Here is a 20,463-nt window from a genome sequence, read left to right on the forward strand (position 1 = left end):
TGGAGCTGGAAAAAATGAGACTTTGCTTTCTTTGTGATCACACAACATCCGCTTTGACTTGAAGCATCCTTACTTCTGTCTTTCCTGGTTATGGAATTCAACTAGTTACTCTGCCACTAGTACGTTTGACTTGAAGATTTGAAACTTCTCTATAACAAACAAATGACTAACTCTGCTCAATTTGGACATTTTCACTCAGGGGTGGGTGTACTCACTTTTATTGCCACGTGTGTAGCTGTTAATGGCTGTATTTTGAGGCAACAATACATTTACACTGCTATCTTTATAAGCTATACTCAGACTAGCCTGGAAATCCAGACTCACTCGCGGCTTTGATGTACTATTCATCCACGCACATGGTAATGTGATTGTGTGTAATATGTAAGTTTATTTTTCATACTATTTTAATTTTTCATTGCTTGACAATGAAGCTCTATTTAGTACTTCAATGCTAATATTCTGTCATCATTCACCTGATAAGACACGTCACAACTGCCAATTTGACAGCTTCCGAGCAAGGCGGTAGTCGTCGCCGAAACTAGTCAAGGTAAAGCACAACCTTTTTTTGTTTTAAAAAAGAAAACCACAGGATGATATGTCATCATTTAGCTAGCGGTTTGATTTACAGGCCTGGCCGCTCCACCAGGTTTGATAGTGCCAATATTTTTGGTTTAATCTCCCAGCCAATCCACCACCGGCGCAACGAAACAAATTCTGATTAGTTAGTAAATAATTTCACCATCTGCGTGTGGTTTGTGAATGAGACGCTGTGTGTTTGCTCCATTTTTAACGGTTAGCACCGTGCAAAAAACGCACAATTCTTTCGTGGATTATTTACATACATAGACCTACGCATTTATTTCATGCTATTTTTAAGAAAGCACGCAGGGATCCTATTGCTCAAAAACTTGACGTGGTCGAGTCAATCAGTTTTGGTGTTCGCACCCAAAAATGAGTTAAAAACAGCTGTCAGACCTAACTCAACAAAAATTTAGTTCCCCAGTGTTATTGTACATGCAAGCCACAAGCAAATATGCTAATACGGTATGTCCTTTTCTCAGTCACTTGCTGGTTTCATCTGTTTACTATCTGTAAGGTCACAAAAATGTAGTTTAGTGTCAAAACTGATTGGTTCATTAATCAGTTGGATCAGTTTGAGGTCAAGCATGTTGAGAACGGTACACCAAACAATAAGGGGGCTAATAACATAGAGATGACTTAAGGTGTCCCAGTTTGAAAGTACAGAAGTGAAGACACTGGAAAATACAGAGCAGAGAGTTGTAATGTGTAAACACTAGTGAGGGATGCGTGAGTGTCAAATTGATAGCCATGTTTGCATCAGTCTCATTTTCTTCTGCTGAGATGAAGAGCTAATTGGCACCGTGGAAGACAACTCATGACAGTGGCCAACAAGAACCACACAACCCTTTCGTTTCTACAGCCCATTTGGACATTTTTCATTTCAAGAGTAATATATTTACTCATCTAAGAGTAAATATAGCCATCTGGAGCTCATGGACACTAATATGTGAATGTCCAGGCCTTTACTGAGACCACCGCTTGGTGCTTTGTTTGTTTGTCTTGTTGCCTTCAACTTTGTCTCCACAAATTGGTTGATACCTGGCACTGAAAAATGTTTCTTTGCAACAGGCTTCAAGAAAGTGACACTTTTGTTGGCTTGGGAAAAATATACTGTGTTCCTATGACCATTTTTCAAACTTTGACTTCTCCCACTTTTAGGGGTGTCAGGCGAGTCAGTTTTAAATTGACAGTAAAATTTACAATAAAATATTTTCTTTTAATAAGTTTTCATACTCTTGTTAACAAAAGTGGAATTTTTTTTAACTAATAGAAATATGGCTGCATCGATTAGTCATTGATACATTAATTTTATAATAATTCATAACATTACGTTAAAATTAAAAAGTTGTACTGTACTGTAAAAAAAAAACAAGTGTGATATTAATTTGTTTTGTCATTTTTCTGCCACCAAATGGCATAATTGCATTTGTAAGACGTTGGTGACAGCTCAGTGCATTTTTCTTTTCATATTAAGAGCTATCTAATCTTTAACATGAAATGCACATTTTTAAAATTGTAAAATAAAACTTGACCCCAGTGTCCACAATTATATGCGTTGTTATTAAATGTATTACTGCTAAATGTTGACGTGGATGTGTCTGCTGCGGTCATTAATCGTGCGTTAAAAAAAAATTGTGGCGTTAAAGAAACTCAAAATTAGCGCACTAATTTTGACACCCCTACTCTTACACTTAAAGTAGAGAGTATCAATTTGTGTTGAAAAGGGCGAAACAAATAAAGTAAAATGAAGCGAGAGTGAGGACTGAATGTGTGTTGTTTGCCAAGGGCCGACATAACAGCTTTTAGAAAATTGCAGTTGTTTGTTTTGATCATGTTCCTCTCTCATAGATAAAGAAATTAGTAGACTTCAGGTCTTAATCCCTCCCTCCACTCTGCACCAACTGTAGCTGAAATCTCATATTTTGAATTTATTCATTGTCATTCTTATTGTTAATACATTTATTTTGTTTTATGTTCTATTCTATTAATAGTATTTTGTTACAGCTGCAGTTGAGTTGAGTTGCATTTTGTACACCATTCTATCAAGCATGTCATAGATCTGTCTTTCATTGTAGAAAAGTCTTCCAGAGCTCCTGTTAGCTCTCCATCTTACTTCCATCACAACAACACCCATCCATTAAGACAAAGGCAGTTGGTAAGTGCAGTAACAGTCAAGAGAGGACAAAACATGCATCAGTATAGCCGACTGCCGACAAATAAATAAATGCACTTTTATGCTAAAGGGTTAGTCTCTCTATCTTGTCACCCTGTTGTTGTCATTAATAACTTACCATACTTGCACTCCAAAAACAGAGTAACTTGCATTCATGATACATCAGGTTTTGCTGTGGCAAATTTTTCAAATGGAAAGCTGATAAGGAAGGGTTGTACAACACACCACAATTTCACGATTGCCATGCAAGGTTTGCACAGGTACACATTGACTAGCAGACACACTAACACAATCTTTCTATTTACTTGAAATTTAAGTCAAGTTGAAATTTAATTATTTATGAATGGCAAATACAGGTCCAGAAAGTAAAAACCCTGCCACAGTTGGGCTCAGGTGCTAACTAGCTCCCAAGCTAGCTACCACGGTGCTTGTTTACCTGCTAGAGAGCTAGCATCATTGGCTAAAGCCAAACTGGAAGGGTTTTTACTTTCTGGACCTGGATTTGCCACCCCTGATTAATATGATTTTAATGTATTTGCAGGCTTCATTCCATTTCCACCTCTTTAGCCAGTGAACTGCTTCAAACTAAATCAGCTGCATCCTGTCCTGTTAACTACCAAGTAGCCATCATAAATTTGACCTCCATTCCAAATAAACTAGCCTGTTGTCAACTGTAACCCCAGTCAAACTAATAAGTGAGCCTGCTACACACACTTTCAGATTTACACGTTAGTGCAAACAGGGTGTGCTGGTCACTGCCTCTAGCATGTTGCCAGTGCGAGTTAATTAAAACCAGAGGTTGGGTACTGTATTTTGCTCAGGTGGTCATTCTGGGTCTTACCACGCTTGACGGGTTGGCTTGGACAAGGCGCCGAGCATTGACTGCCATCTGAGAGCAGAGGTCAGTGTCAATACAGCTACTGGTGCTACATAATACGGTTTCCTGTTAAGTCATTCAAAACCAAAAATGTATAAATATGTTTTTTATAATTTGCCCTTCAGTCCCAAAAACGTATTTATGTTTTTTTTGTTTTTTTACATTTTTTATGCCAGAGCATAGAAGGCTTTGCGTCAGCTTCTTACCCGAAGAGGTGGTTTAAAGCAATGATAGTTATTACAAAAACGGCCAGCAGGTGGCAACAGAGTATAAGAGATCAGCCAGGGCCATGTTGCAATACAAGCTATTTTTTGCCAGCGTTTTCAACAGATTTGTGAATAATGATGAAACTTAGCTATCTTTTAATGCCAATTTCTGTAAAATGGAAACAGATACAAATATATTTTTTCCCCTGAAGATAGAAGAGACTCTAATCTTTCTATTGGTAGGTTCCATGTTTTTATAGCAATAGAACACATTATTCTGTGGCCCTTGCAAAATCCGTCAAAAGAGCGAAGGAGGTTGCTTCAGTGAAAATGGCTGGGAGTGAATGAGTTAAAAGGAATTGAATGGATTGAAATATTCATCACAGGCATGTGATCTCACATTACAGTATTAAAGATGCTGTTATTAAAATATTATATCGTATGGCAGGCAAGACACCCAGAGCCATCCACACAGTTTGGCACAGATGCACCAGCCCATGCTAATGTTTAGTGTGCCAAATTTCATATGAAAAAAGCTCTGTGTTAGCGTTTAATTGAACATGCAAGTTCATATTTTTATCCAAATGAGATCAGAGAGAAGCTGTTAATAATAATAATGATAATAAGCAAGTGTGCATTAACGCTAGACTAATATGTGAGATTCTACATCCACAAGACATGGTTGTGGCCTGAATTTGTGCATACAATTGTTAATAAAAGTTAATCACTGGCAATAGCTTGGCACACATGTGATGATGCACAGTGGAACATTTTTGACAGTCAGCATTTTTTTAAACCATTCATTTTATATTGTAATATGCTGTAATTAGCTATTGTCCCTAACTTTCCCCTTGTAATTAATTAGTTTATATTATTATAAGTAATTTCATTTGAATATATACAACTGTATGGGGGCCATAAATCTAGATTCTATTGATTACTAAAAAAAATTAAATGTACAGTTCAACAAACTTTAAAATGGACCACTGACACATTAGATTGTCTTCTACATGTCTTTTGAATATTCTCTGTTTCTGATTCTTGAAATTTGTAAAAAATTATGAAAATGTTTCATTTTAGGACCTTATTAGTTGTTGTCTACAAGTAAAACATGCGCTCTGATGGTAGCAATGTATGCAAGACACAGACAGCAGTGCAATTGTAACATGTGGCTGGGTTGTTATTGTGCTTCACCACCATTATCATCTCAATCACCACAGAACAGGGAGAATGCTAAAGCATCACACTAAAACACAGAACGGGTAGTCACACATTTGATCTTTCTTTTGAAATGTCCGTCTGTCTATAGGCAGCCCAAAACACCCTGTCCAATCAAAATATGATGGTATACCATTATTTCCGATTCTAGTGTTGAGGTTCTTTATGTACACAATCAGCAAATTGATAACCTGCCTTAAAAAGTTAAAATAGGAAAATTTCAATTCAAAGCCAATCATCAAAAAGTGGCTTTTTTAAATCGCTGTGTGTTTCTTCTCAAGAGGGATGAATTATAGTAGGGATATATGATCGTTTACATCTTTAGAGCCATTTGTGTGTGTTGCAGGTCATGGTATGCTGGTGAGTACATGCATGTTGGGAAGCTGTGAGCAAAAGCAGTGTTCTAAGCCGAGCTTAGTGGCCTGTGATCAGCGCCAGGATGCCGAGTGAGGCAGTAGGGAGCTGTGAAGGAACGGTTTGGGGGATAAAGGAGTAGTCGGGTATGGGTGGTGGGTTTGATTTCTTACCAGAGATCTGGGGCTGGATGCCCGGCTGGTCATTGGAGCTGAGCAATTGGGCCTGAATAATTTCCACCACACGCTTGAAACGTCGGCTGGGACCTGATGGTTCAGCAAAAATATTGTTATAACACTTAAGACGTCATTAAAGACATCCAAGGAGGAAATCATGACACCCTTGATTTCCATCAAGCCAGACTGGATTGGGATGTGATCTGAGTGTTGTATTGCTTTCAAGCAAGCATCCCTATCTAAATCATGGGTTAAAGCAAAAAAAAAGAAAACTTAATTTGACTGAAAAAAATTTTATTCTTAAAATGACTGCGGTCAAATTTTGCAGTGCAGTGAGGCGCAGTATCTATTTATAAATGGTCATATTATGCTATGGGTTGGGAGTAGGGGTGTTAGAGAAAATCGATTGGGCAATATATCGTGATATAAACAAATCTTACAGTGTACATGTACAAGTTTACTGATTAGTATTTTCTAAATTTGAGTAAAAAAAAAATTGCAATAATCAATTTATAGATTCGTATTGGGATTAATCGGTATCGAATCGAATCATGACCTATGAATTGTGATACTAATCGAATCGTAAGGTACTAGGCAATTCACACCCCTAGTTGGGAGCGTTACGTTTTAAATGTGTTTTGAGTTTCTAGTTGCCTGTTACAAAATGTAGTTAGTAGTAATGTAATCCATAATAGTATACCATAATAGTAAAGTAATGCAACTTGAGTAATATTCATGACTTTTGGATTAATCAAATTCCAAATATGATAATGAGGACAAACTAAAAATAAGTAGCACTACAATACAGCGGACCCCTGGTATTTGCATAGGATACATAGGGAATGCAAATTGAGAAAATCCCTGCATAGCCATCCATCGAAATGCATATTTTTATACTGTATACAGTAGACGGACAGACCGACAAACCGACGGACGGACAGACAGACGGACAGACAGAGGGAGAGAGAGAAAGAGAGAGAGAGAGATAGATAGATAGATAGATAGATAGATAGATAGATAGATAGATAGATAGATGAGGAAAGCGCGCCCTCTGTTGGCTAAAGGCAATACTCATGAATACAAGTTCACCAGGAACTCCTAAACCGCCTGTAAGTCACAAGGTTATATGTGGTTATATATTTGTTACTTGCCACAAGGTTATATGTGATTATATATGTTAGTTGTGGTATTTAAACCACCATGTTTGAAATTACTTTATGCATCATGTCATGCTAATTTAGCTAACGTGCTAACTGGTTTACTACAGAAACATTAACACTGACGCCACAAGGTTATACGCAAGGCTGGACTGGCCATCTGGTATACAGGGCAGATGCTCGGTGGGCCGGCCTCTTTTGGGGCAGATGCAGTGCTTTTTCACGATTATTTTCCTACATTTTACCACAAGAGACTGGCCCACAATTTAGAAGGGCCAGTCCATTAATCCATTTCTAATATACATAGCAAATTGAAGCATCATCAATGAACATCAGTGGCAGAACCACATGTTAGGCAAGACTGGCTGGGCTGGGTCAGTGGGCCGCAGTCAAAATGCCAGGGTTGATGTTTTTGTGCCAGTCCAGCCCTGATTATATGTAGAGAAAACACAGATTTGCAGGCGGTTTAGGAGTTCCTGGTGAACTTGTATCCATGAGTATTGCCTTTAGCCAACAGAGGGCGCGCTCTCCTCTCCTGAAAAGATGGAAGGCGTTCTCACGCTCAAAGCCCCGCCCTCTACCCCAACCCCGCCTCCAACGTTAAAACACTGCTAATAAGTTGAAACTGAAAAAAAGAGAAGTGAAATTGAAAACCAAAGAGTTGAAGCTGAAAATCTGTGACACTCAAAGAGAGTGTAAAAAAATTGAAGAAGTGCCAAATATCGGCGTCGATAATCGGCCTGGCCGATGGTTTATCCCTAATGCAATCCCAATGAATGTGCAGTCGACTTGTTAGAATAGAATATATATATTTTTTCTTTTGGCCACAGTTCCAGAACACCAAAGAGTTATTATTTCCTATGAAAATATAGAATTAATAATTCTCATAATCTCTCATATTTATTTGAATATTTATGACATAGAGTTAGTTTATTTTGAGTTGTAAATTTCACTTACATTAATTATATCGTTTTCCCTCAGGAGTGCAATTTAATAAACAGTGCTTAATGAAATAGTGGTGTGCAGTGCACTATGTACAAGTAGATGACCTGAGAGCAGTGTGAAGGTAACAGAGTAGATGCCGTTCTCCTTGGTGGCACAGGTACTCTCTGAGTAGGTGATGTCCACCTGGAACTTCACAGGCTTCTGGAAAACGGTTGGACCAGCTGTGGACTTGTATTCAGCTCGAAAGCTGGTCTGGGATATGACACTGTGGCTCAGACTGGGTATCTGCGCAGGAGAGAAGACAATTTCTGCTTCAGTGGAGCAGATGTGATGGTAGGTAGCATGGAGCAAAAAGGACATAGAAGACTTGATGTTACATTTGTTTTGCAGTGTCAGCACAGCAAGACGTGAACATATGCATAAAAATCTAGAGTGCATGGATGGAGTTGCATTTTTGAACTGGAAATATGCCATGTCTTTGTAAGTAAGAATACATGTTCCTCTGGAACCCATGGAATTAATTAAATGTAGGGTTCCCCAAGGTTCAATTTTAGGCCCCTTACTTTTTAATCTTCACATGCTTTCCATTGGGGATGTCATCAGGAGATGAAGAACCTGTGATTTTTACCTGTATTTTGTGCCAATTCCCAGCCTTGCCTTCTTATTTCTCTTAAAGATTGTTTTGCATCTTCGGATCTAGCCTCTGTACAATTGTTCATGAATTCTTCTGAGAAAACCAAACTGTTGTACCTTTAATACAAATCTCAGGAGGTTGTTGTTATTGATGTCACTAACCATTGTTAAGGGACCCTTAAATGTCACCCATTTCTGACATCAGTAGCTGCTATTTTTACATCTCTAGTGTCCACATTTGATATCTGTTACGTAGTATACCAGTGGTTTCTTCTGTTTTTAGGGCATTCCACATAGTTGTCTTGTGCAATAGCTATGATTAATTTCACATCTGCTCATAAACTTCACCATTGCTTGTTTTTCACTTACAGGCAGCTCAATGATTTTCATGTTTGTTATACCTCTAAATGTGTCATCATCTAAGTTAAATCCAGAAGTAAATACCTGTAGTGTACCTGTAAGTAAAAGCTGCAATGATTATTCCTAGTTCTGAAATTGTTCAAGAAGGCTGTGTCTCAAAAAGAGACAAAGGAAGCGACCTACAGAGAGGAAGGCGTGGACAATGTCTGCCTTGATGGAGCTGAGAGGTTTGTCTTTGATCACAATGAAGATCTGCTCCTCCTTCTCCAGATTGATGAAGTTACCAAACCACGACTTTTTTGCAAGTCTACAGAAAAGTGAGTCAGAAAACATCAAAACTTATTTAAAAAATTATCATTCTGCGGTCAATACAACTAACAATTTAATAAATAATGAGTTCTGTATGTTTTACTATTTGCTCAAAGAAGTCAGTTGACAAATATCCAACACATATGAATGCAAAATAAATGTCTAAAATATTCACACACAAAAACCTTTCCTCAAACAGTTTGTCATGCTGGAGAGAATCATAAGGTGTACTGTGTTACTCACTCTGGAGAAGAGTCCGGGGTGAGACTGGACAAGTCCTCCTGTGTGGGAACTGCACATGCAAAAACGTGGTCAGTAAAAACTTTGGTGTGTGTGTGTGTGTGTGTGTGTGTGTTTGCGCGCATATGTAACAAACTTTTTGACCAAAACACAATGAAAGCCCCCCCCCAACACAGGGATGTCAAACATAAGGATCAAGCCCGCAAAGGGTTTTACCGGCTCACCAGATGATCTTGTAAAGTTAAAAAAATGATTAACGTCAACTCAATTAACCAGATGGCCAAAATCAAAACATATAAATTTGGAATTTCACAAGCAAACCTCAGATGAGCAATGCAACTTGTACATAGAACTGACCTAGATTGTCATTATTTTACACACAACCTAAAGTTACAGTTTGTTGGAAAAAACAAAACAAACATAGACCTACATAAATCAAACATGCTGAAAAGGCACACATGCTACTGGTAACACAAACATACGTATATGACATGGATTAACGTCTTATAACTTAAACCGATAACACAATGCATTCTGGGAACAATATATATGCAAAACAGGTAGATATGACATGCCTGGAACTCATACGGGCAAAGTGTTGGCGCGTTCCATTTACATTTGTGTTATTTTCTGAAACCCCATATTTACAGTTGATTCCCGCTATTTAGGGCTGACCTGCAAATAGCTAAAATCTATGTATAGCTGATGCCAATTGTTTTAAGTTATATACCATGATTTTTCCGGTCCAACCCACTTGGTAATATATTTTCCTCCTTGTGGCCCCTGAGCTAATATGAGTTTGAAACCCCTGGTTTAACATGTTCAATGGATAGATGGAGATAAATAATAGAGAAAACTAACTTAGCACAGGAAAGCAGGAGTCAGGATTACAACTGGTAAACTGTGATAATGATAGTGTGCTATCTACCATGCTAGTGAATTGATTTAACACCCAAACATTACTCATTTTTAGTATCAATTGCAGATCTGGGTGAATGCAATTTTTCTCAAAATTATTACAAAAAAGATTTTTGGCGGGTACTGGAAAAGAGCTTTATAGTTTGTATTGCAAAACTATGTTATCTTTAGTTGCAGGGCTGAAAATTAACACCCGCCAACCCGCCAAATGCGGGTTAAAGTTCATTTTGATGGGTGGTCATAAATATTTACTAGCCAATTTGGCTGGTAATGCAAGTTTCAAGGCTCGAAGTACACTTGTTTTTTAGTTGTGTGCATTTTTGCAAAAAGCTTGCTCTGAAAATGTCATTTGCGCACAGATAGAGGCACTGTTGTTGAACCACGCCACAATAAAAGTGTCTTGTCAGGTGTAATGTATAGTAACTTTTATTTTGGAGGTGCCATGGGAAGCGTGTCACGACGTGTCTTCCTTCTGGACCTTCACAATGAACATTAGCATTTTAGCAAGCGTCCGCGTCTCTTGCCTGGAACTCATTCGGGGTTGAAAACTTTGACAGGAGTGCTATTAATCATGTTGACAATTCTGTTCCACCAAGAACCATTAACATCGCAAATATTTAATCGGAATATTTGATCAAAGCCTTTCATTCCCGATCAAAAATCCGATCATACGCAGGTCATGCTTTGCAGCCTGCCTGGCCTGAGAGACCAGACTCAATTGTGGGAAGTTCAACTCTTCTTCCGCCCCCCACCCCCTCGCTTCACACAACGGGCGGCTCATGCGGCAACACAGAGATAAACATGTCGTCGGCTCGAGAGCGATTAATTCAGACTGACTGTGGAGCGGTTTCTGTACGGCATCCGTATGGACTGCAATTCACACCAAGTGCGTTGCGAGAGCTGTGCTTGTCGGGAAATCTGTACCCGTGAAACCACAGGATTCCCCGGGGTTCACGCTGGAATGTTGCATTCACGCAATAACAACTGTGTCTATAGAGCGCTACTGGTAAACAATAGCCATGCTTGCCTGTCGTCACATCGATATGCTTTTTGGAGATTATTTCTGGGATTTCTACCATGGGTGAGTGCGTTTTGTGTTTAAATAGTGTTGTTGTTGTTTTTTTTAATTTATTTTGAGCTAATTTTTTGTCTTTTAAGTGTCCGACTCATGTCAAGCCATGTAGCTTCCGTCCTAAAAAACAAGTTCCCAAATGGTATTATTTTGAAATATACCGGAGCTACCTGAATGCCGACGCCTGAATTCCTGTTTGGCTCGTGTTAAGTAAATATTGTTTTTGTCTAAAATTAAGGTGATTATATGGTGGTTGTTTTTTTTCTCTCCAGATAATATAGCCAATGGCACTTAATCACCATTACACAAATTGAAAAAAAAAATCCAGATAATGTGATTGGAATCGGTATCGGCTGAACTTACTCATAGATGATCGGTATCGGTATTGGCAGCATAAAACCCTGATCGGAGCATCCCTATACATCACCATACTCTCTTAGTTGAAAGTGTACAAAATAATGTTGAGTTGGAGAAGATGTTTTGAAATGCTCACGCCATCGGGAAAAAAAGTGCAGGCCTTTCACAGACCATGTGGATGTGAGAGTAAAAAAATTAACTTTACTTTATGTTTCAGAATCACTGTATTTTATATAACATTACATGCTGTCATTGACATACTGCTGTTACTTCATGTTTAGGGCTTCAAAAAGAAAACAAAATCTGGGAAAATTTTCAATGGGAAAAAAAAATGGCTAATGAAAATTATGTTTGGCTAGTAACTTTAGAGAGTCACCAGCCACACGTTGGCTGGTCATCAAAAAAGTTTATTTAGAGCCTTGTCTATATGTATGGATATAACTGGGTTTAATGCATGGGCTAAGTTTATAGTTAGCTCAAAAACGTCTCACCAAAGTATTAGATGGATAATATGTACAGGTAAAACAGATACTATGTACCGGTAAAAATGGTAACCAAGTCGCAATATGTCAACATCTCCACTCCAACTTTACCTTGCATTTTTCTGCGATGGAAACGAGGTGAGCCCAGGAAGCTGTTCTTGATGGAGTTGAGGCGCGTCCTCCAGGGCATGCCCCCAATCGAGGGGCTGGGTGGAGGTGTTGGGCTAGGTGTGCCGGTTGGGCTGTCCTTTGGCGTGTGCACCGGAGTGCCTTTGGGAGTGGGGAGAGGGCTTCCTCTGGGGGAGGGATGGGGGGTAACCTGCGAGTTGGGGAAAGATTTGCCATTGTGGTCAGGGTGCAGGTGGTGGCGGCGCAGGGGTGACATAGGAGGCACGAAAGATAGAGGGATAGAGAGCTTTGGGGGGACAGTAAGTGGGGGGTGGCGCCTCACACGGGGGCTATTGGGGATGCAGGGTGCTAAAGATTGGATGGGTGTAGAGGGTTCGGACTTGGGGGTGGAGACGGTCTGGGCTGTGCTGGGGAGTGGGTTGGACCTGGTAGTCAGCAGAGGCTTTGTAGATACTTTGGGCTTGGCAGGGAGGGTCTGGGTGCGAGGGTGCATGAGGGGAGACCCCATCTTGGGCTGGAAGGAGTTGGGAGTGCGAGGCCCCATCCCGTTAAGGCGGACCTCAAGTAAGTGGGTGGGGCTGCAATTGGGAGACTGACAAAGGTCTGGGGACTGGGGTGGGATGAAAAACCGCCGATTGGGCTGTGATTTGTCATGCACCGGTAAACATGACAACACAGTCAGCCAAGAGAAAGTGCGGCAGCCAGGGCATCACCATGGCCCAATAAAAGTTAATTCCCATAAATAAAAAGCAGCAGGAAATGAAATAAAAAACAAGCGTGTGGCAGATGGGTTGAGAAGTGGAGCAGGCAGGAGGTGGTGAGAGTGCAAGAAAGAAAGAAAAACAGAACATGCGATTAGCAAAGTGATTACAGCCAACCAGAGGCAGCAGCGGAGCATTCATGATGCATTGACAGCAGAGATGCACCGAGATCAAAACAAATGACCTAAGTTCTTGTTACTTTAGCACACAATGACCAATTTTACATATTATTTACACATTCTAAAAACTAAAATTGGGCCGAAAATGGACTTAACCGTCTCGGGTTATTTAACCCAAAAATTTGGGTCAAATGAATAAAACACAAAACAACATGGGGGCGGCATGGCTCAGTGGTAGAGAGGTTGTCTCCCAACCCAGAGGTTGTGGGTTTGATCTCAGGTTATTGTGACGATGCCGAAGCGTCTTCGAGCAAGATACTGAACCATCAGTTCTGCGTCATCAGTAGGTAAAATAAAGAAATATGTTAAAAGCGCTTTGAGTACCTAAGATAAAAAGTGTCATACAAGTTAAAGCCCATTTAACACAATTTTGGTGTTGTTTTGTACAAACCGTATTTTTTTCCATCCACCCATTTATTACCACTTATCCGGGGTCGGGTCGCGGGGGCAGCAGCTTTAGGAGGGAAGCCTAGACTTCTCTATCCCTAGCCACTACAACCAGCTCCTACGGCTGGATCCCAAGGCATTCCCAGGCCAGCCGAGAGCCATAGTCTCTCCAGCGTGTCCTGTGTCGTCCCCAGGGCCTCCTGCCGGTGGGGCATGCCCGGAAAACCTGCCCGGAACACCTGCATCTGAACCATATACCCGAGCCACTTCAAATCGCTCCTCTTCACACGGAGGAATATTGGCTCGACCCTGAGTACCTCCCGGATGACCGAGTTTCTCACCCCATCTCTAAGGGAGAGCCCGGACACCCTACGGAGGAAACTCATTTCGGCCGCTTGTATCCGGGATCTTGTTCTTTCGGTCAAGACTAACAGCTCGTGACCATAGGTGAGGGTAGGAACGTAGATCGACCGGTAAATAGAGAGTTTGCCTTCTGGCTCAACCTCTTCTTCACCACCACAGACCGATAAAGAACCTGCTTCACTGCAGACGCTGCACCAATCCGCCTGCCGATCTTCTGCTCCCTCCTGCCCTCACTCGTGAACAAGACCTCAAGATACTTGAACTCCTCCACTTGGGGCAGGATCTCATCCCCAACCCTGAGAGAGCATGCCACCCTTTTCCGATTGAGGACCATGGTCTCAGATTTGGAGGTGCTGATCCTCATCACAACCGCTTCACACTGTGCTGTGAACCGCTCCAGTGAGAGTTAGAGATCACGGCTTGATGAAGCCAACAGCACATCATCAGCAAAAAGTAGAGATGCTATACTGAGGCCACCAAACTGGACCCCAAACTGGGAACTAATCCGACTTACTGTCGGCAATGCGGACCAAACTCTGACATAGGTTGTACAGGGACCGAACAGCCCATTTCAGTGAGCTCTGTACCCCGTACTCGCGAAGCACCCCTTACAGGACTCCCCGAGGGACACGGTCAAACGCCTTCTCCAAGTCCACAAAGCACATGTGGACTGGTTGGGCAAACTCCCATGCACTCTCGAGGACCCTGCTGTGGGTGTAGAGCTGGTCCACTGTTCCACGTCTGGGACGAAAACGACATTGCTCCTCCGGAATCTGAGATTCGACTTCCAGATGGACCCTCCTCTCCAGCACCCCTGAATAAACCTTACCAGGGAGGCTGAGGAGTGTGATCCCTCTATAGTTGGAGCACACCCTCCGGTCCCCCTTCTTTAAAAGCGGGACCACCACACCAGTCTGCCATTCTAGGGGCAATGTCCCCGATGTCCATGCAATGTTGTTGAGGCGTGTCAACTACGACAGCCCCACAACATCCAGAGCCTTTAGGAACTCTGGGCGGATCTCATCCACTCCCGGGACCTTGCCACAGAGGAGCTTTCCAACCACCTCAGTCACTTTGTCCCCAGAGATAGGAGAGCCCACCTCAGAGTCCCCAGACTCTGCTTCTTCAAAGGAAGACGTGTCGGTGGAATTAGGGAGGTCTTTAAAGTATTCACCACACCGATTCACAACGTCCCGAGTCGAGGTCAACAGCACCCCATCTCCACTATACACAGCGTTAATGGCGCACTGCTTTCCTCTCCTGAGACGCCAGATGGTGGACCAGAATTTCCTCAAAGCCGTCCAGAAGTTGTTTTCCATGGCCTCACTGAAATCCTCCCATGTCCGAGTTTTTACCTCAGCGACCAACGAAGGTGCATTCCGCTTGGCCAGTGGGTACCTGTCAGCTGCCTCCAGAGTCCCACAGGCTATAAAGGCCCAATAGGACTCCTTCTTCAGCTTGTTGGCATCACTTACTTTTGAGGATAGCTGCCACGACAGGCACTGACCACCTTACGTCCACAGCTTCAATCGGCCGCCTCGACAATGGAGGCGCGGAACATGGTCCACTCGGACTCAATGTCCCCCACCTACCCCAGGACAAGGGAGAGGTTCTGCCTGCGTTGAAACTTTTTTCCCTCACAATACGTTTGGGTTTACCAAATCCAAGTCTGACCGACATCTTCCTCCGCCATTGGAGCAAACACACCACCAGGTAGTGATCAGTTGACAGCTTCGCCCCTCTCTTCACCTGAGTGTCCAAAACACGCGGCCGCAAATCCGATGACATGCCTACAAAGTCGATCATGGAACTGCGACCTAGGGTGTCCTGGTGCCAAGTGCACATATGGACACCCTTATGTTTGAACATGGTGTTCGTTATGGACAATCCGTGACGAGCATAGAAGTTCAATAACAGAACACCAGTCAGGTTCTGATCGGGGGGTGGGGTCTCACTGTCATTGCCCACATGAGTATTCAAGTCCCCCAGTAGAATGAGGGAGTCTCCAGGGAGAGCGCTCTCCAGCACACCCTTCAAGGACTCCAAAAAGGGTGGGTACTCTGAACTGCTGTTTGGTGCATATGCACAAACAACAGTCAGGACCCATCCCCTCCGCCCAAAGGCGGAGGAAGGCTACCCTCTCGTCTACCGGGGTTAACCCTACGATACAGGCGCCATGCACCTGCTCTGCGCCTATCACCGTGGGCAACTCCAGAATGGAGAGTCCAACCCCTCTCAAGAGGATTGGTACCAGAGCCCAAGCCATGTGTGGAGGAGAGTCCGATTATATCTAGTCGGAATTTCTCTGCCTCACCCACCAGCTCGGGCTTCTTACCTGCGAGAGAGGTGACATTCCATGTCCCAAGAGCTAGCTTCTGTAGCCTGGAATCGGACCACCCCGGTCCCTGTCCTTGGCTGCCGCCCAGCTCACTATGCACCCGACCCCTTTGCCTTTTCAGGCTTAATGGGTGCAGGCCCGACCACCAGGAGCTCGCCAACGAGCCCCATCTCCGGGGCTGGCTCCTGAGGGGGGCCCCGGTAACTCGTGTCAGGGCAAGGGAAACGTCCGTCCATATATTGTGTTCATCATAAGGGGTCTTAGAGCCGTGCTTTGTCTGGCCGCTCGCCTAGGACCTGTTTGCCATGGGTGACCCTGCCAGAGGCATAAAGCCCCAGACAACATAGCTCCCAGGATCATTGGGACACACAAACTCCTCCACCACGATAAGGTGCCGGCTCATGGAGCTTTTTTACAAATCAACCATTTTTTTTTGGGGGGGGGGGGGGTATTCAGTTGAACCATCTTTGTAAATTAAAAAAAAGCTGGGTCAGTCCCTTTTTTTAACCATTTTGTACCCAACTGTTTTTAGAGTAGGCCATTCATCTTTACAAAATCTATTTTTTTCAGTCACACTTTAAACAGGATGACTTTCAGATGGCCTCAATTCTGTTAAAAGTTAAATTTTTATTAACCCCCCCAAGAACTACTCCTTTATTTACGCCAATGTGGTACTCACATGACATTGTGTCAATCAAATCACTTACTTTGTGGACCAAATGCCCCCCCCCCCCCCCGGTCCAACAAGGCAGTTTAAGCCAGATATATCGGTGCATCCCTTAACCACTAGCAAGTGAACCAGTTGAAAGCTGACAAAGCTTAACCCTCCACCCAAGATAGGGGAGTGCATGCATTGTAGTGTTGTAATCAGGGTCAAAATATTGTCAATCCACAGCGAAAAACAAACTGCAGCAGTCAGACATAAGCTCCCAGTTTGTTCTTGTGCCAACATTAGAAAACATGTGTGACAACCACTTTACCACAAACGATATTTCACAGACAACAAGCACATGTCTGTGTTTGTGAAAACGGCATAAAACAATCAGCCTTATAAGTAAACCTTGTAATGTAATGTTCACATACGTCACATAAAAAGATCAGCAAACTGAATTGAGAAGTGTAATTCAGTCTTTGGTGCTGGGAGTGCTGCATCCATGAGTGAGCCACATTTTGGGAGAATCAGTCAGTGGCGGCTTTTATGCAAAGACAATTGCATCTGCATGGGTGAATACCTCCGGCTCTGACATTAGCAGAGAATAAGAGCCCTATTTTCATGTCCAGTGCAAGTTAACGCACTGGTTATTGGTATTGTGCCAGCGCACATAGAAGAAGGCAAAGTTTTGCTCACTTATGCGCCGTTGTGAGATGGAACACAGCCAACTCGCAGCTCAACTCATACCCAGTGAAATCAGGGCAGTGGGGGCACACATTGTGCAAGCAGAAATTGACTCACCGGTTTCTGAGAGATGAGATCAGCCGTCAGCGTGTGCAAAAATTTGTTTATACAGGTAAACGGAAAGATCTCCCTTTGCAAATGATGTAAACATGGGAAATTGGAGACCCCTGATCGTGTGTGCGTGCGTGCGAATTGTGAATATCTACATGGTGTGTGGAATTAGTTTCAACAGTTGTTGTGACTTACATAATGACCTGTGTTATCACTAACGCATTACTAAGTAAGTTAGTTTGTAATATGATTGCTTTCTTTCAATAATAAGCAATCTAACCAGTAATCTGATTAAAGTTACTTTCCTAAGTGGCAGTAGGTTACTATTTTTTATTACCTCATAATGTATGTAGAATGCAGAATTTTGTCTATTTTGAAGAGAATTTCGAATGTTTCTCTTGCATTTGGGAGGGACGTCACATCGCATGTCACGTGTACCAACGTGTGAGCGCTCGGAGTCCGGCCAAAACAATAGACACTATGACGTAAACAATGGAAAAAGCAGGAGGAGCTCCACAAACGGGTGCATTTGCCATGACTTCACATTTATGTCCAGTAAAGATGACAAAAACCTCTCAGTGTATTGCAAACTTTGCTCTGGCTCAAAAACACTGTCAACCGCTAAAAACTCCACATCCAATTTGAGGAAACACTTGTTATCACAGCACAGGGCGATACAACTCGAAGCAAAGCCGACAGGTAAGGAGACAGCCAGCAGTTCTACAGTTACTTCAGCCTCCCACGGTACGCAAACAGATTAAACTGGATTTTAGTAAAAGAGCACCAGTAAGTGGGAGTGATCTGAAAAAAGTTGGTCGGGCAATATGTTACAGAGGAAATGTGTCTATTGAGTACTGTTGACTCTCCCTCTTTCCGTGCAATAATAGTGTAACGTCTTGCAAGAACACCACCAGCAAACGTTGGTTGGGATGTCACCCTTTTATTTAAATTAACAAACGCTACTGTTGGCCGTAGCCGTCGCCAGAAAATAGAAATATAACTCACGGGGGCTAGCAGAAAAGCCAAGAACAAACACACGCAACCAACCCGCACATAATGTCCCTCCTCTCGCGCGAGACCTGTGTTGCGTTTACTAACAGTCGGACATACTGGAACACACTTAATTCGTTACACTAGAAAAGATCCATATTAGCAATAGTGCTGAGCTGCCCCACAGAGTGTCTTTCTCTTCGAGAAAGAATATGCCACAGCAAAAAAAAGAAAAAAAAGGCTATCTGCATGACTGTAGTTCAGCTCTGGTACTTGAGACAATAGAAAAATGTTATAGTTACAGTTGCATCAAGCCTACATGTAAATATTATAGTTACTGTTTGTAACCAGCATGCAGGTGTAACGTGTTATAGACCAATTTCTGTATTGTAAAACCAGAGAAACAAAGAAACATGTTCATGTTTCAAATGTATGCACTTTCGTAAGCATTATTTAAGTAACCGGTTGTTATTCTTATGTTGAGGCACCAAAGAGTGGAAATTGGTAAAAAGTAACTGAGAAGTTACTTTTTAAGTAATTTAGTTACTTTGATAATAAAGTAATCAGTAATCATATTACTTTTCCAAATCATCCGTGACACCACTGATGATGACCAGATCACATTGTATTTATGCAGAAATCCAGGTAATTCCAAAGCATTCACACTTTTTATTTCAACTGTGTATTAAAAATGAAAAAAATAAATAAAGCACTTCATGTCTAATTTAATAGACACAACATTGTGAAAATCCATTTCATTAGGACAAAGGATATACATTAATATTAAAAGCAACATGCAGCTTTTTGTCATTTGATTGTTTTCCATAGCTCAACATCCAAGGACAAATCTATTTTGTTTCAATGTTTTCTCACTTTTTTTTCTTCTGAAAACATTGCCAGGCCAACATAAAAATGATACAGAGCATATACAGTTGGTTGGATAAAGAAAAAAGCAAGGTTATATTGTAAAAAAAAAAGTGAAGCTGAATAGTGGCAAAAATAGGGCCATTATTATTACTTTGTAGCTATGGTGAGGTGCAAAACAAGAAATTACATCACAGCAAGTGAAAAGTCCATTGTCAACTTGCCAATCAAAAATCAAACAAACCTTTTCTTCCTTTGAGTCCTTTAACTGCATTAATCTCTAGCGACTATAAATACTCAGCATTACTTCATCACGACAAACACACTTTCACTATTGTTCATTTCAACCTAATCCCACCTCACACAACCTGCTACAGGCTAAAAAGATGTCTAAAAATAGTACTCACGGCAAAGATGTATTTGCTCTTTTTGTAGCTTAGAATGCTGTTATTTTGGGAAGAAAATGAAACTTTCTTCTGTTTATCTGAGCTACTGACTATAGGGAGGTCAGAAAATATTATGGGAAACTATGGATGCAACGAGTACCGTTCAGTACATTCTGCTGCTCGGTACATTCTGCTTCTTTTTTTTATTATTATTCATTTTGCAGTTTTAACCGAGCCCACAGTGGGGAAGGGCCCCCTTTTAATGCTGCAGATGAGTCTGGCAACAAGGATCAAAGACAAGGAGCAAAAACAAGCTTCACAATAACCGTGTGTGTGTGTGTGTGTGCCTGTATAGGCCGATAAATGACCCTCCCCTGTGAGGTAATATCCAATCAGTGTTGCGCATGTGGCTTCAAAGTGCAGCACACAGGCGTGGTAAATTGCAAAACATGGCCAAGTTGCGACTTTGCAATAGTAGGAAGATGCTGAGTACCAGGGCAATAACAGTTAAGAAGAACTGTTTTAAACTACTTTATTGTCATACGTATACATTTAGTCAA

At 41.8% G+C, this 20,463-nt stretch overlaps 1 protein-coding gene across 9 annotated transcripts in view; it reads right to left on the reverse strand.

Annotated features, from left to right (window-relative positions):
* LOC144049975 (serine/threonine-protein kinase BRSK2-like) overlaps positions 1-20,463 on the reverse strand; it is a 163,437-nt gene that overhangs the window by 3,462 nt on the left and 139,512 nt on the right. For 3 of the 9 annotated variants that reach the window (XM_077562746.1, XM_077562747.1, XM_077562748.1), the window contains 6 exons: positions 12,171-12,828; positions 9,234-9,282; positions 8,865-8,988; positions 7,793-7,973; positions 5,584-5,676; positions 3,597-3,644 (listed from right to left, as the gene is read on the reverse strand). In XM_077562746.1, the coding sequence (XP_077418872.1) occupies positions 3,597-3,644; positions 5,584-5,676; positions 7,793-7,973; positions 8,865-8,988; positions 9,234-9,282; positions 12,171-12,828 (1,153 nt within the window). The remainder of the gene's footprint in view (positions 1-3,596; positions 3,645-5,583; positions 5,677-7,792; positions 7,974-8,864; positions 8,989-9,233; positions 9,283-12,170; positions 12,829-20,463) is intronic. The other 6 variants (XM_077562750.1, XM_077562751.1, XM_077562749.1 and 3 more) reach the window with 3 other exon arrangements.

The sequence above is a fragment of the Vanacampus margaritifer genome, chromosome 4 (assembly GCF_051991255.1).
Source record: "Vanacampus margaritifer isolate UIUO_Vmar chromosome 4, RoL_Vmar_1.0, whole genome shotgun sequence".
Taxonomy (NCBI): domain Eukaryota; kingdom Metazoa; phylum Chordata; class Actinopteri; order Syngnathiformes; family Syngnathidae; genus Vanacampus; species Vanacampus margaritifer.